The sequence below is a fragment of the Arvicola amphibius genome, chromosome 4 (genome assembly GCF_903992535.2).
Source record: "Arvicola amphibius chromosome 4, mArvAmp1.2, whole genome shotgun sequence".
Taxonomy (NCBI): Eukaryota; Metazoa; Chordata; class Mammalia; order Rodentia; family Cricetidae; genus Arvicola; species Arvicola amphibius.
The window spans coordinates 41356967-41373735 of NC_052050.1; the positions used below are offsets into that span (position 1 = coordinate 41356967).

At 43.2% G+C, this 16769-nt stretch overlaps 1 protein-coding gene across 1 annotated transcript in view; it reads left to right on the forward strand.

The window, feature by feature from the left end:
- The window catches only part of Utp6 (UTP6 small subunit processome component), a 28515-nt gene extending 12957 nt beyond the window's left edge, over nt 1-15558 (forward strand). The window contains exons 11-19 of the mRNA XM_038328467.2: nt 1512-1696; nt 3650-3729; nt 4043-4120; nt 7102-7281; nt 8564-8644; nt 8778-8887; nt 9679-9745; nt 13405-13477; nt 15204-15558. Coding sequence (XP_038184395.1) covers nt 1512-1696; nt 3650-3729; nt 4043-4120; nt 7102-7281; nt 8564-8644; nt 8778-8887; nt 9679-9745; nt 13405-13477; nt 15204-15358 — 1009 coding nt within the window. The 3' untranslated portion in view covers nt 15359-15558. The remainder of the gene's footprint in view (nt 1-1511; nt 1697-3649; nt 3730-4042; nt 4121-7101; nt 7282-8563; nt 8645-8777; nt 8888-9678; nt 9746-13404; nt 13478-15203) is intronic.
- The last annotated feature ends 1211 nt before the right edge of the window (nt 15559-16769 follow it).

A 16769-nucleotide genomic window follows, 5' to 3' on the forward strand; every position in this document is an offset into this window, starting at 1 on the left:
GTGGGAAAGACATGGTATGCTGGTATGAGCAGGAAGCTGACTGATCACATCTTCACCTGCACACAGGAAGCAGAGAGTGAGCGGAAGTGGAGTATGGCTATAACCCCACAAATCCTGCCCCCACTGATGTCCTTTTTCCTGCAAGGCTGTACTTTTGAAAGATTGCATAACCTCCCCAAACAGTGCTTCAAACTGGAGACCGAGTGTTCAGATCCATGGTCCTCTGGGGGAAATGTTTCTCATTCAAACCACTGCATAGCGCTTACATTAGTTAACTTCCTTTCTTAGGTTCCATTTCTGGGGTCATGGGAGGTAAACTAGACCATGCATCAGTTTGTTCTTTGGATGTCTTCAGGGTTTTGGTACAGAATTAGGTTGTGCTTTTTCTCTGCCTCTGTTACAAGAATTCAAGAGCCCAGGTTCTCGAGGCTTCTGTGGCCACAGATAACTGCTGATCTGATTTGGAGAGCTATTATAATTTTTTTTTTCTCTTTTTGAGACAGATTTCTTTGTGTAACCCTAGCTGTTCTGGAATTAGCATTGTAGACCAGGATGACCTCAAACTCACAGAGGTCCACCTACCTCTGCCTTCTGAGTGCTTGGATAAAAAGTATGCACTACCACTGCCCAGCTTGAGCTATTATAATTTTTAAAAAGATTTGTTAATTTATGTGCATGGGTGTTTATTGCCTGCATGTACATTTGCACACCAGAAAAGGGCATAGGAATTTCATGGGGACTACAATTATAGATGGTTGTAAGCTGCCACATATATGCTGGGAACTGAACTCAGGACCTCTTGAAGAGTAGACCAAGTTGGCCTCTAACTCACAGAGATCCGCCTGCCTCTGCCTCCCAAGTGCTAGGATTAAAGGCGTGCGCCACCACTGCCCAGCTGTAACTGGTGCTCTTAACTACTGAACCATCTTTTCAGTCCCTGAACTATTATAATTTTTTCTTTGTTTGTTTTGTGACAGGGTTTCTCTGTATAACAGCCCTGGCTATTTTGGAACTCATTCTGTAGACCAGGCTGGCCTCAAATTCACATAGAATCCACCTGCCTCTGCCTCCCAAGTGCTGGGATTAAAGGTGTGTGCCACCACCACCCGGCAAGAGCTATTATAATTTTAAAGTTAATATTTGTTAGGTTTTTGTTTATTATTTATTTATTTAAAAGCAGGGTCTTGAACTTACTATGTAGCTCAGGCTGCCCTTGAATTTATGGGAATCATTCTGCCTCAGGCTTCTGAATGCTGGGAATATAGGCTTGTGCCACCATGCCCAGCTAAAAGTTAACAGTTTTAATGGATGCCTTAAACATTCTGAAATCCTACTGATAATTAACAGCTCTGATCCATTGATAAGTCTATATATTAAGCTATTCTGGCAATGTATAGACTTATTGCGTCTGTAAAAGGGTGTCCCGTGTCCTTTAGTAGATCATCAGAACTCCATTAGTCTGGAATTAGTTTCTTACCATGTGGCAGGTGCCAGTGAGCTGTAATTTTCAGCCTTCAAGCTCTGCACACCGATGACCCACTCACTTGGGATTATGTGGCACGGCGAGAATTAGAGATCGAGACCCAGCCAGGTGAAGAGCAGCCTGTCTCAAAGCAAGCCAAAGCCGTGGAAGTAGGCCGAAGGGAGGAAAGGTGCTGTGCGGTGTACGAAGAGGCAGTGAAGACTCTGCCTACAGGTGAGTCTGTCTGTGCTGTGAGAGTAACAGTACGGGAATGTGAAACTGATTTTCTCATTGTTAACACTTGAATTGTTATGGGAGTCTCCTGTAGAGGGATGTAACTCAGTGGTAGAGCAAGCGTGTGCCCTGAGTTCAGTCCCCAGTAGAAGAGAAAAAAAGAAGAGAAATCTTAGTAGCAGACAGTTTATAGTGTTCCTGGCTTTCTTTTTATTCCCTAAATTAAAAAAAAGTTATGTGTATTTTTTATTGTGTGTATGTGTGTGAGTGCATGCTATAGCATTCATTTGCTAGTTAGAGGACAAGTCACTGGAGTGGGTTCTCTCCTGATACGTGGGTCCCACCTAGGAAGTGGACTGAGGTTATCAGGCTTGGCATCAAGAGCCTTTATCTGTTGAGCTGTCCTGCCAGCCTCTTTATATCCCCTTTTCTTTTTTGAGACAGGCCCTTGTGTATCCCAGACTGTCCTCAATCTACTACATAAACCACGATGACCTTGAACTTCACGACCAGTATGTGGTGTCTCGTGCATGTTAGAAAGCACTCAACAAACAAACCCTGTTTGTCTTTTTCTAGTTGCTCTTTCTAGTTTTTCATGAGAGTTTATGTAACCTAGGCTGGCCTTGAACTCCTGACCCACCTGCCCCTGCCTCCTGTGTGCTGGGATTTCAGGTGTGTGCTAGAGTTTTTACCAACTTCTTCACTAATAGAGGTATTTAGGTTTATTGCCTGGCAGAGATGATATTTAGTATAATTCAAGGAGTGGCGATGTAGCTCAGTTGGTAAAGTGCTTTCGTAGAACACATGAAGCCCAGGGTTTGATCCCAGCATGGCAGTAAACTCAAGTGCATAGCTGAAGTTCAATGTTATCTTAGCTATATAGTGAGTTTGAGGAGGCTCTAGGCTGCATGAAACCCTGTCTCAAAAACAAAAATAAGCCAACTCCCAAACCCGAAGAGATTATAATTAAGTATTATCCTATATCTTTATTTTTTTTGTGTGTGTGTGTGGGTTGGGGTGAGACAGGTCTCACTGTGTAGCCCTGACTGGCCCAGAACTCATAACCTGAGACTGGCCTTGAACTCACAGAGATCTACCTGCCTGTGCCTTCTGAATGCTGGGGCTTCATCTTATCCCTTTCACAAGATTACATTCTTGTTTGGTAATATTGGAGAATAAAGGCAGTGCAGGCAGCCAACCGAGACGAGGATTTTTTTTCTGCTTTTTTAAAAATTGTTTTTGTTGACCTGCATATTTTTCCTCCTCTTCCCTTCCTTCTTCCCCCCTCCCTAGACAAGGCTTTTGAGTTTGTCATTGCTCAATATTCTCCCCCCACACCCCCCCCCCCCCCGTATCTGATGTCTGATTCTCTGTAATGGGAGTTTGGGAGGTGGTGGTTTTTTTTTTTCCAGGTTAATTTAAACTTTGGCTTTTTTTTTCCCCCTGGTTTTTCAAGAAAGGGTTTCTCTGTGTAACAGCTCTGGCTGTCCTGGGATTTGCCTTGTAGACCAGGCTGGCCTTGAAGTCACAGAGATCCTACTGCCTCTGCCTCCCAAGTGCTGGGATTACAAGCATGCACCACCACTGCCCAGCTTTAAAATTTCTTTTTAAAAATGATTTTTATTATTTTAAAAAAATATTTTATTTTTATTATTTTTATTTTATGTGTATGTATGTTTGTCCCTGTGAGTGAATAATGTTACATGTGCTGGTATCACAGAAGCCAAAAGAGGTTGTTGGATCCCTTGGAGCTGGAGTTGCAGGTGGTTGTGAGCCACTCAATTTGGATGTTAGGATCCTAAATCAGGTCCTCTGGAGGAACAGCAAATGTTCTTAACACAGTGGGGCATCTCTAGCTGCTAACTTCAACTTTTTTCTAGAGGAGTTTCCCTTCGAAAGGAAGATGTTTGGACTAAAGATAGTGAGCTAATTAATGTCACCTGACTTTTCCAGAGGCCATGTGGAAGTGTTACATCAACTTTTGCTTGGAAAGGCTTTCTAAGAAGACCAGTAGCGTTCCCCTCAGAGGACAGGTAAGGATTTCAGTTGCATAGCTACTAGACAAGGACAGAGTTCTTTTGGGGTTTGGGCTAGCTCCCAGAATTTCAGACTTAACCACTTGACTTTCGATATGGGTGACCTGTCATCATGAAGATCTAGTCTGCTTTGACCCTACTGGGCTGTGCCAGGTGCAGGTGCATAGTTCATCCCATCAGGAGTGACCCCCATCCAGAACTGAGTCCCATCTCAGAATTCTCAGAAATGTTCAAGAGCACTTTGTCCAGATTTGTCACCAGAGGCCCCTGCCAGATTCTGTTTAATGATCCCGGATGTTTCTGATTTCAGAGGCTGGAAAGAACCATGCTTGCATTCAGGAAGGCCCACGAACTGAAGCTCCTTTCTGAAGCCCAGTACAAGCAGTGGGTAAGGCCATAGAAAGCACATTCATCGCCAGTTACGTATACTTCAGTACTTCATTCTGATTTAACATACATAGCACCAAAACAGAAAATCAGAGTAAGCCCACTTGGCATTCCTGTCCCCTCTCTTCTCTTTTCCTCCCTTCCGTGTCTCTTCTCTTCCACGTTACCTCCTCTCCTCTTTTTTTTTTTTTTAAAGGAGTTTTGTCTCCTCTTTTTTTTTTTTTTTAAAGGAGTTTTGCTTTTGTTTTTTCGATACAGGGTTTCTCTGTGTAGCATTGGAGCCTATCCTGTTCAAGGCACTGTCCTTGAACTCACAGAGACTCACTTGCCTCTGCTTCCTGAGTGCTGGGATTAAAGGCATGTGCCACCACCTCCCAGCTTGTTTTTGTTTTGTTGAGACCAGCTTTCTCTGTATAGCAGCTCTGGCTGTCCTGGAACTCATTCTGTAGACCAGACTGGCCTCGAACTCAGAGATCTGCTTGCCTTTGCCTCTTGAGTGCTGGGATTAAAGGTGTGTGCCACCATCATCCAGCAAAGGATTTATTTTTTTATTTTATACATAAGTGTTTAGCCTGCGTATATGTATGTCTGACATGTATGTGGAGGGTAAAAGAGGGTTTTGGATCTCATGGAATGGATGGTTGTTTATGATATGTGGGTGTTGAGAATTGAACCCCAGTCCTCTGGAAGAATAACCAGTGCTCTTAACTGCAGGGCCTTCTCTCCGGCCCTTCTCTCTTTTCTCCCTTCCCTACTTCTTTCTTTCCCTTCTGCTTCCCATCCTTCCTGGGTTCCCTCCCTTTACCTTCCCTTTCCCCTTCTCATCCCCCCTCCTTCCCTTTGCTTTCTCTTCCTCTTGTTACTTTTGCAGTACTGGCACTGTGATCTCAGTGCTGGGAAGGCGGAGACAGGCAGACCCTGGAGGTCATCAGTTGACTGAGTAGATGAGCTCCAGGGTCAGTGAGAACACTGTCCTAAAACATCAAGTGGAGGGCTGGGAGATGGCTCAGCTGGTAAGTGCCTGCTGGACAGTGTCAGAACCAGGGTGTGGGTCCCCAGTGTCCATGTAAATGCCTGGAATTCTAATGTGCTGAAGGGAAAGACAGGATGCTCAGAGTAACCTGGCTAGTTAGATTAGCTCTGTGGTGAGCTCTGGGTTTGTAGTGCGGAGCTGTGGGCCACGTTCCTGCCGCCCTGCTCCTGGCCACCCGGCTAGTTTATGCCCAAAATAATTACACGGAAACTGTATTCTTTTAAACATTGCCTGGCCCATTAGTTTCAGCCTCTTACTCACATCTTGATTAACCCATACCTAATAATCTGCGTAGCACTACGAAGTGGTGCCTTACAGGGAAGATTCTAGCTTACGTCCATCTTGGACCAGAGCTTCATCGCGTCTGTCTCCCTGAGGAGAACAGAGGCATGGCGATTTATTAACTTCCCTTCCCAGCCTTCTATTCTGTCTACTCCGCCCACCTAAGGGCTGACCAATCAAATGGGCCAGGCAGTTTCTTCATTAACCAATGAAATCAGCTCAAACAGAAGACTCTCCCACATCATGGGTTTAGTTGAGAGACCCTGCCTCAATGAATAAGGTGGAGAGCTATGGCTGAAGCTAACATCAGTTTTGGACCTCCATCTGCATGACCACACTTGTGCAAAAAAAAAAAAAAAAAGATAGCCACTGTGGAAAGCAACCTCTGACTTTCATGTGCACATGCTTGTGTGCACACACATACACCTATATCAAAACGCACATGTGTACACTCACAATTTTTTTTCTCCCAAGACGGGGTTTCTCTGAAACAACCTGGCTGTCCTGGAACTCTCTCTGTAGACCAGGTGGCCTCGAACTCACAGAGATCCACCTGCCTCTGCCTTTCCTGGGATTAAAGGCATGTGCCACCACTGCCTAGCAGATCTTGTTATAAATGATTGTGAGCCACCATGTGGTTGCTGGGAATTGAACTGAGGACCTCTGGAAGAGCAGTCAGTGCTCTTAACCTCTGAGCCACGTCTCCAGCCCCAGCTAGAGCTCTTAACTCTCTCTAGCCCCCCATGGTTTTTGTTATATAGTGTCAAATTATGTTTTGGAAAAGTTATACTAGTAAAGTACATTGAATGAATACATCTATTTTCTTCTAAGTCCACAGATGCTATTTTTTTTTCTTTTTTCTTTTTTTGGTTTTTTTTTTTGAGACAGGGTTTCTCTGCAGCTTTTTTAGAGCCTGTCCTGGAACTAGCTCTTGTAGACCAGGCTGGCCTCGAACTCACAGAGATCCGCCTGCCTCTGCCTCCTGAGTGCTGGGATTAAAGGCGTGTGCCAACACTGCCCGGCCACAGATGCTATTTTTATCTTTAGTATGTATACTCTAGTGGGTGTGGGTTCTAGCTTAAATTACTTAGACTCTGCTTTTCTTTTTTTTCTTTTTTCTTTTTTGTTTTTTGAGACAGGGTTTCTCTGTGGCTTTGGAGACTATCCTGGAACTAGCTCTTGTAGCGTAGGCTGGTCTTGAACTCACAGAGATCTGCTTGCCTCTGCCTCCCAAGTGCTGGGATTAAAGGCGTGCACCACCACCGCCGCCCTGCTAGACTCTGCTTTTCATCCCTTCTTTGCTGAAAGGAAATACCATGACTTTGTGTATGTATCTGTCATGACGTGTGTGAGGAGAGGTATTTTTGGGAAGTGATTCTTTGTTTCAGTGTGGGATCCTGAGAGAGAACTCAGCTAACTGGGTTGCCAGGCAGCCTTCTTTCCCTGCTGAGCCGTCTCTCTCCTCAGCTCGCCTCTGTGATTTTCTGGTTTTCCTATGGGCAGGAGCAGGGGAAGAAGGGGGACTTCCAGATGCCCTTTATCAGCTGTGGGAAAAGGTGTAGTGGGAAGGCTGTTGAGATTATTGTCATAAATAGTCTTCATATGTCATTCTTTATATATGTCATTTGCTTTCAAGTGGCACTATACATGTGCTTTGTCTTTCTCAGGTTGACTTGTTGCTGAGCCAGGACCTCTTTAAAGAAGCTTTACAGGTGGCAGAAGCTGGGACTGACTTGTTCAAGGACTCTGTAACAATGTGGCAGATGAAGCTACAGGTGCTCATTGGGTCAAAGAGCCCCGATGTAGCTATGCATTTTGAAGAAGCCTTTGCACACCTCAAACCCCAGGTCTGTGAATTGTGTCTTTCATATTTCATTAATTAATTAATTAATTAATCAATCAATCAATCAATTAATTATTTTATGTGTATGAGTGCTTTACCTGCATGTATGTCTGTGTCCCATGTGTGTGTCTGGTGCCCAAGGAGGTGTTGAGTCTTCATGTTGCTGCTGGGAATGGAACCCGGGTCCTTTGCAACAAATGTTCTTGATCACAGAACCAACTCCCAGTTCAACTCTTTTTGGAAAACTGGTTTTTGTTTGTTTGTTTTATTTTTCATTTTTAAAAGACAGGGTCTCGTGTAGCCCAGACTGACCTAAGGAGAACCTTGAAGTTTGATTTTTCTGTTTCCACCTCCTGAGTGCTGGGATTTATAGGCACACTACACCATGTCTGCTTTATGTAGTGCTGGGGATTGAACCCAGGGCTTTGTGCAGGCTAAACAAGCTCTCTATGAACTGAGCTGTATCTCCAGCCCTCTTTAAAAAAAAAATGCAGTGTTCTGTTTGCATGTATGCCTACAGGCCAGAAGAGGGCACCAGATCTCATTACAGATGGCTGTGAGCCACCGTGTGTTTGTTGGGAATTGAACTCAGGACCTCTGGAAGAAGAGCTACTGCTTTTAACCTCTGAGCCATCTCTCCAGCCCTCCAACTGTCTTTTCAGAAACCTTTTAAGATTTTATGAAAGCTTATTAGTAAAATAAGCTTGTCTAAAGAGAGCAAATGCTAGAATAATTGTTATTAAATGTTAATAGTTTGAGGATTGAAGAGAAGTTACTTCTATTTCTAATCCTTTATTTGTAAGTTTACTAAATCATATAAGATTTCTTATTCTGCTTAAATGGTTTACAAATGAGAAATACTAATAGAATATTTTTACTTATATCCACATCTGTTCATAAACTCAACTTGAAATCACAAAAATCTAAATATTAATGTTCTAAACTTACTTTGGGTAACAAAGTACATTACTGCTTTCTGCTCTACGGTCAGGCAGGCCAGCTTAGATCAGTTCTTATGAAGTGCTCCCAGACCACAGACTCATGAGCTGGGTAGCTGTGGGGCTGACTGGATGTGGCTTTTATTTGCGTGTTTAACTGAAAGGCGATTGCTCCTGATGACTATAGCCAGGATTCCCATCAGAACTGAACTCAATTAGCAAAGTGTTCCTCTGGATGCTTTGGTTAGGAGGCTGCAGTGACCCTGTCCTTAGAGTGATGAGTGTTCAGAGCACAGTGCTGGGGAAGTCAAATCTAACAGTTTTTGTTGTTGTTGTTTTTGTGAGCAGGCTTGTCTGCCCTTGTGGGTCTCTTGGGCCGAATGGAGTGAAAGTGCTAAAAGCCAGGAGGACACTGACGCCGTCTTTAAGGTGCAGCCCCTCTGTCCCTGTGGTCATATCTCAAGCCTCCACTTAGTGCCTTGGGGTGGGTCTTAGTAATATGTTTTGATATCACTAAGTTCCTTTTCAGAGCTTGTTTTTGTTTCTTTTCTTTTAAATGTAGAGAGCTATTTTAGCTGTCACAGGAGCCAGTTCAATAACTCTGAAGGAGAAATATCTGGATTGGGCTTATCGAAGTGGTGGCTACAAAAAGGCCAGAACAGTGTTTAAAAGGTACTCCCGAGTGCCCCTGCCCACACTCAGTCCTTCACACCCAGACTATGTGGATTACAATAGTGTCTGAAGTGCTAATCAGAGAGACTTTCAAAACTTACTTCCTTTTTCTGTTTTTGTATAGTTAAAACAGTTCATACACGCAGAGGAAATGACATTTAGCTCATTGATGGCTGTAATTGCGTCACTAGAACAGCTCTGTTCGCAGGTCATTTCTTTTTAAAGCAGTAGGGATTGAGCGAGGGCCTTGCACTTAGACGGGCTGAATACGGAGCTGGATCTCTAGTCTCTTACATCATCTTAGTAATTGTTTCTTATATAGTTGATGTACACTATAATTCCAGTTTTAAATACCATTGCTAAGCATTAAATTGTCTACTTTCTTCTCCAGTAAAGCTTCTCCATAGCAGCAGTTATTTAAAACAGATGTGTGGAGCCTCATGCGGTAGAACATGCGGTAACCCCAGGAGACCAAGTTAGGAGATCATCTGAATCTAGTGCATAGAGACCAAACAGGGCAACACAGAGAAACGTGTTATAAAAACAAAACAAACAAATGAACAACAACAACACAGAAAATGTGTGTGGGAAACTGTTCAAGGGTGGTAAAGGGTCAGTCACTCGAAGTTGAGGCATGGGAGTGACTTCGTCAGGTCCAATTTTACCTAAGATTGGTGCTGAGTTTTTGTTAAACCTGTTGTGGAAGCAAAGCCTTGTTATGTATTCATGCTTATAAACTGTAAAAGGCCTTCTGTCATTGTGGGAACTAACATTTACCCACTCCTTTTTAGTTTGCAGGAAAGCCGCCCATTTTCAGTTGATTTTTTCAGGAAAATGATACAGTTTGAAAAGGAGCAGGTGAGTATTCTGAGCACTTCCTGCCTGGAAATGAGGCTCTGTGGTTATTACTCAGGGCAGCATCTTTTGTTTGACTTCAGTTAGAGTGGAGTGTGAGCTCCTGGCCCCAGGCTCAGCCCCTATCCGTGGAACTGCTAAGAACGGTGGTCAAGCCGAGCTGAGCAGGCTTGTGTCTGGAGAGCAGGGAGCTTACCGGCTAGGTTGAGTGAGCTGCAGCCGCTGCTTGCCTCCAAGGTGCACTGTTCTCTCGTCTTGGGCTGCAGATGAGCGCTTACTTACTGTTCCCGGTGGTTGTAACTGTCTCTTAGGAGAGTGAAAAGGCAGGAAAGTCTCAGTTACACTCAGGGTGACAGTGTCTGTTTGTCTTTAGTCCCAGCACTCAGGACCTCTGAGAGTCTGAGGTCAGCCTGCTCTATGTAGTGAGTTCTGGGCCAGCCAGGGCTTTATAACAGGACTTCTAACAACTGTCTGTAACTTCAGTTCCAAGGGATTAAACACTCTCTTCTGGCTTCCATGCAGACAAAAAAAAATAGAGAAATCTATAAAAAAAAAATTCTTAAAAACTCAGATACGTGTAGTCTTCCAAAAGAATTACAGTTACTTTGCTAATGTATAGTCTTCCAAAAGAATTATAATTGTTTATAGAGATGGCTAATAGATGAGTATACCTATTTCCTCATAGCTTCTCTAAGTATTCAGCTTTTTTAAAAAAATATTTATTTATTTATTATGTATACAATATTCTGACTGCATGTGTGCCTGAAGGCCAGAAGAGGGCGCCAGATCTCATTACAGATGGTTGTGAGCCACCATGTGGTTGCTGGGAATTGAATTTAGGACCTTTGGAAGAGCAGGCAATGCTCCTAACCACTGAGCCATTTCTGCAGCCCTCAGCTTTTTGTTTTTATTTCTTTGATTTTGTTATATTTCACATGGGAGGGATTTATTTTTATTTGAAATTTGAAAAATTACTAGTGAGGTCGAGCTCCTGTTTTTTTTTGTTTGTTTGTTTCTTTGTTTTTTGTTTTTTGTTTTTCAAGACAAGGTTTCCCTGTAGTTTTAAAGCCTGTCCTGGAACTAGCTCTTGTAGACCAGGCTGGCCTCAAACTCATAGAGATCCACCTGCCTCTGCCTCCTGAGTGCTGGGATTAAAGGTGTGATAACTACCCGGCCCCAAGAGCTCCTGTTTTCATGGTTTTGACTATTGTTGCTTAAGTCAGGTACCTATTGTGCTGAAGTGTAGTATAGTCTTACATGATAAGACAGTTCAACATAATATCTAATAACCAATCTCTGGATTATTGTCATAGTTATGCTGTGGTCAAGTCACTTAATTGTATGTTTTAGCCTCGTCTATATAAGAAGGCCCTCTGCCTGCTAAATGTGTATGAGACATGTAAGACCCAATGGGATACTGGATAGAAAGAATATGTATAGTGCAATTGTCGGGGACCAGCTTTGATTAAAATACCTCTTGCCAGGTATTAGGCTAGGAAAGAGCTAAGGTCTTTTGCAAGAGCAGCAAGTGCTCTTAACTGCTGAGTAGATCTCTCCGGCCTTATATAAAAGACTTCAGTTTAGCTGATGGTGGTAACCAGGAGGCAGATAGGCAGATCTCTGAGTTTGAGGCCAGCCTGGTCTACAGAGTGCTACAGAGTGAGTTCCAGGACAGGTAGGGCACCCAGAGAAATCCTGTTTCGAAAAACCAAAAACAATCAAAACACACACACACACAAAACCACAAAATAAGAACAACAAAAAGACTTTAGATGATGTTAATCTGCTGTGAAAAGGCACTCAAAGTGGAGCTAGGGGTGCCGTGGTAGGGTGCTTTCCTAGCACGCAGAGCCCTGGCTTTGATTTCCAGCTCCACATAAGCTGGGTGTGGTGATGAACACCTGTTGTCTCAACACTTAGGAGGTGGAGGCAGGAGGACCAGGAGTTCCAGACGTCATCCTTAGTTACACAGAGCTACAAAAGCAGTGCCCACTATTCTATTAGGTCATAGCCTGTCATCACTCTAGAGGTGGGAGGGCCTAGGAGAATGGAGCCAATAAATGAGGTAGACTAAAGTGTCATGCAGCAGCCAACTGTGTTTGGAGCCTCAGACATTTATACTCAGGGCTAAGACAGGTCGCATGTATAAAGTTCTCATGAGTTCAGACTATATATAATCACAAGGACAAGCCACTGGCAGAAGTATGCTTTCCATAGAGGGCATATAAAGGATAATTGAATAACAATAGCAAGCAATAACGAGTAATCTGAAGTAAAGTCATTCCTATCTGCTGTACCTGGAAGGAGCCTGAAAACACATTCTAAGAACGATTCTGTGTTTTTGAAGAAACTTAGGTCAAAAGATTCTGTCTTGTTTTCTTGGAGTAGTCTAACAAGAATTCTTTCTCTTCAGCTGACTCCATTCCTGGACTGTGTTCTGACATAGGCCACACTTTGTGACCTGTAACGGTGCTGAGGTGCTTTCCAAGGGAAGAAGTACTTAATGTCAGAAGCCTTAAGGGGCTTGAAGATCATGTACTCGTATTTATGTGTTATTGTGATAGGAGTTTTAGAGCTAGGTGTGGTGACTCATGCCTTTAATCCCAGCACCTAGGAGGATTGTTCTGAGAAAGGTTTTTGCTGCCCAACAAACCTCTGCTGACACAATAATCCAAATCAGACCAAATCAAACCAAATTAGAAAAAGCTCAGGTTTAATGGGTGCCAGCGCTCCCAGGTAGCCTTCCAGTCTAAGAGAGGAAAGACCGGGAAAATACAGAAAGGGGAAAGGAAGACCAGAAGACCACGTGTTCATTTTCAGGGGAACAGTTTAAATACCCTGTGGGAGTGGTCTCAAGCCTCTCTGGGGAGGGGTCACCAATTGTCAGGCTTTCTTGGATGTGGAGTCTGGACTGAGGCAACTACCAGGGGAGAGGCCTTGGATAGAAAATTCCACCCATATATTCCACAATGGATGCCAGGGGCTGGGGTGAGGCCTGGACCCAAACATTCCAGACTCTTAGGATATAAGGGTGTCAGTGGCTGATCAAACACTATGAATTCTGCCAACCTGGGCTGCATAATGCATGATGAAATCTTGTCCGCCCCCCCCCCCCCCAAAAAAAAAAGGTTTTAAGGTGGTCATAACTTAGAGCACAAGTTCTCAAAAGGAAGAAATCCTAGCATGTCTGTTTCTTTGTTCACTTAAATTCCACTCAGCCCCTCGGGGGTTTCAAGCGTTATTCCTGTGACACCTCGCCAGTTCCACCCTGACAAAGTAATTAGACTTTCCCTGTGTCAGCCAGCTAAGTGCTTTCCTGGTGGACATTCACTTCGTTCTGGTAAATGTGTTTTTTCTTTTCTTGGTCTTATTTATTTTTTGTGTGCCACAGTGTGAGTGTGACAGTCAGAGGTCAACTTTTGGGAGCTGAGTCTCAGCTTCTGCCATGTGGGTGCTGGGGATTGAGCTAAGGCTGTCAGGCTTGGTGGCAGGTGTCCTTGGCTGCTGAGCCATCTCAACATCCTGGTTTTTTCATACTTTTTTGGGATAAGTTGAGAACTAGGCAGGTTTGATCCTTCTCCTTCAAACACCTAACAGCTTAAAATAGAGGAAAAGTGAGTTTATGATTGGATGGATGAAGGCAGATCTGGTTGTTGTTACAGGACCCCTGCAAGATGGCAAACCTGCGGGAATATTATGAGAGGGCACTGAGAGAGTTCGGCTCTTCTGATTCTGGTAAGTAAACTTCAGTTATGGGTTTGAGTGCTGCTCGTGCACTCTCTGAGCTGTTACCTGGGTAGAATAGTGTTTCTGGCTTGCACTGTTCTTGTGGTTTTTGAGACAGGGTCTCACTCTGTCGTCTAGGCTTCCTTAGAACTCAGTGCGTAACCTAGAGTAGCCTCAGACTCTGGCAGTACTCCTGTCTACTCTGTAGCACAGGATTTTCCTTATCTTTTAAGTTTGCAAGCCCTCGTGTCCACTAGTTCTCTTAAGGACTCTGGATCAGGCAAAGATTTTCTTGGTTTGGGTCTCTCTTCTTTTTGTTTTTCTAGACAGGGTTTCTCTGTGTAGCCTTGGCTGTCCTGGAAATCGCTTCGTAGACCAGACTGGTCTTGAACTCACAAGAGATCTGCCTGCCTCTACTTCTCGAGTACTGGGATTGAAGATCTACCTTGGTTTGGGTCCTGTAAAAAGAAAAATTTATGTGAGATGGCTCAATGGCTAAAAGCACTTGTTTTCAAGCATAAAGATGTGAATTTGATCTCTTGAGCCCACATGGTAGAAAAAAAGGACTGATTTCCACAAGTTGTCTTCTGACCACGTGTGTGCCATGACATGCAGGTGTGTACACATACACACAATATAAAATAACTTTTTAAAAATTATGTGTGTTGGGATGTAGTGGTTCATGACTATAATCTTACTGCTGCAGAGGTAGAGGCAGGGGTATTCCCAGGAGTTTGAGACCAGTCTAGGCTATGTAGTGAGTTCTAGGCTAGCTTGTAATATAGATTGAGACCCTGTCTTAAAAAAATAAAAACTAAATCAGACTAGCTAAAACAAGTATTTATAAAGAAAACGTTAGTGTAGGCCAGTAGTCACAGCTGGTTATCATAGTAGAGAAGACGGGTCAGTCGGTGCTTGGTCATTACACTAAGGCTAGTCTGCTGTGGCACAGTCAGGGCTGACTAGATAACAACAGTGTGTACCGTCTCTTTTAAAGAGTAGAAAGGAAACCTAGCAGTGCTAGGTAGTGGTTGTGATCCCCTTTAGTCCCAGCACTTGAAAGGCAGAGGCAGGTCCAGAGTGAGTTCCGAGAAGTACACCAGCACTTGGGAGACAGAGGTAGGTAGGCAGATCTCTGTGAGTTTAAGGCCAGTCTGGTCTTCAGAGTGAGTTCCCGACGGCTAGGACTACACAGAGAAATCTGTCTTCAAAAACCAAAATCAAACCAAACCAAAACAAACAACAGCAAAAAAGTAGAAAGGAGTTTGAAAGTTTTGCTGTGAAGAAATGATGAATGTTTCAGAGAAAGATAGGCGTAACTTTATTTAAACATTACACAGCGCTTATCTTATTTGTTTTTTGTTTGTTTTTGTTTTTGTTTTTTGTTTTTTGAGACAGGGTTTCTCTGCAGCTTTAGAGCCTGTCCTGGAGCTAGCTCTTGTAGACCAGGCTGGTCTTGAACTCAGAGATCCGCCTGCCTCTGCCTCCCGAGTGCTGGGATTAAAGGCGTGCGCCACCACCGCCCGGCTGCTTATCTTATTTGTATCGGAATATTACATATCACCTTGTTTTATTCATAATATATTTTAAAATTTCACTTAAGTTCACTTAATTTTATGTATGGAAGTTTTTTAGAACTTTTTAATTGACTTAGTATTAAATAATTGAATTTGCTTAATAAAGCCTTCCCAGCTTTCTAGTTAGGTTTACATTAATTTTTTTATTTTCTTTAAAGATCTTTGGATGGATTACATCAAAGAAGAATTGAGCCACCCCTTCGGTAGACCTGAGAACTGTGGACAGATCTATTGGCGAGCCATGAAAATGTTACAGGGACAGTCAGCAGAGCTGTTCGTAGCTAAACATGCCATGCATCAGGCTGGCCACTAGCGAAGAGTACGGCCAATTCGGTGAAATTGTATTGCAAGCCCCTGGGGTGGTTTGTAATATGAGTCAATGTATGAATTGTTGAGAAGTGGCAGGCAGGGTAGCTGATTGATTTTGTAACATACTTTAATTTGGCATTACTCTTTGGTTCCAGAGAAGAGAACTGTTACTGCCTGTTAAATCTAAAATACATGGAGATCATATGCTTGAGTTTCATTTCTTGTTCCAGGACAAGCACACACAGCTCTCATCCAGACTAGGTATGATGGAGCCAGTTCACATGCACAAAGTATAGCTTTGTGTGTTCTCTCCTTATTGTGACAGCCTGCATACCTGGGAGACAGGAGGGACTAGGGCAGTTCAGAGAAGAAAGCCACCTGTAATTCAAATGAGGTTGAATCTTAAGTGACTTGATTTCCTGTATCAAGATTGGATTTGTATGTATACATTGTACATATTTGTACATTCAAGAAATATGGGCCTTCCTTCACATGCAGGAAAGAAGGGAGACTTGGGGAGTTGTCCTTTAAAAAGATTAAAGTAATGCAGAAAATGATTTACTCCAAGGATTGACAAGCCAAGAGGAGGCCCAAAAACAAAAGGGCAGGCTGTGGAGTGGAGAAGTGCCCCAGTGCCCCCGTGGGGGAGATGGAGGGATGGCGGGGTGGCTTGGAACAAAGGAGGGCATTTGGGGAGCAGGGAAGGAAATTGCTTGAAAGAAATCCTTTCACTTATTTTAATCCTGGGAATAGAACCTAAATCTTTATGCATCTGAGGCAAGTGCTTTCCCATTGAGACAGCTCCTCAGCCCTCTTTTTTAATTTTCCGTTTTGAGCTGGTCTAAGTTCTTGCTGGCCTTGAACTTTCAGAAAGTCCTCCTGCCTCAGCCTCTCAAGTAGCTGAGATTACAGGCCTGAATTACTAGATCTGGCTTTAACTTAGTGTTTTGATATCACTGGGAAAGTATTCAGAACAAGTTACTTAATATTAAGCCTTAATTAATATTACATTATTTCTCATGCTATTAAATAACTTAAAAAACACCTAGTGAATTAATAGCATTCCATTGTCTTACTTTATTAATCCCGTGTCTAGACCTTGCCATTTATTATTTGTTTTCATTATAAATGCTGTTGGTGATGGTTCTTGTCAATCTTTGGTCGCATCCCAGGGTGCTTCCTTAGGGTACTTATTTGACAGCGAAATTGCTGGGTCTAGGTAAAAGATAGAATACTGATGTTTTCCCAGTTTCCTCTTCCCTGCAGCATGTGAAGGGGGTGATACCCTTGTCTTCACTGGGCATTACATATTTCATCTTCATCATTTTACAATTCTCCATTTAGTACATGAAAATGATGCATCATTGTTTAAACTACTTCTTACTAATTTATGTTTTAAAAAGAAATTGAGAGTG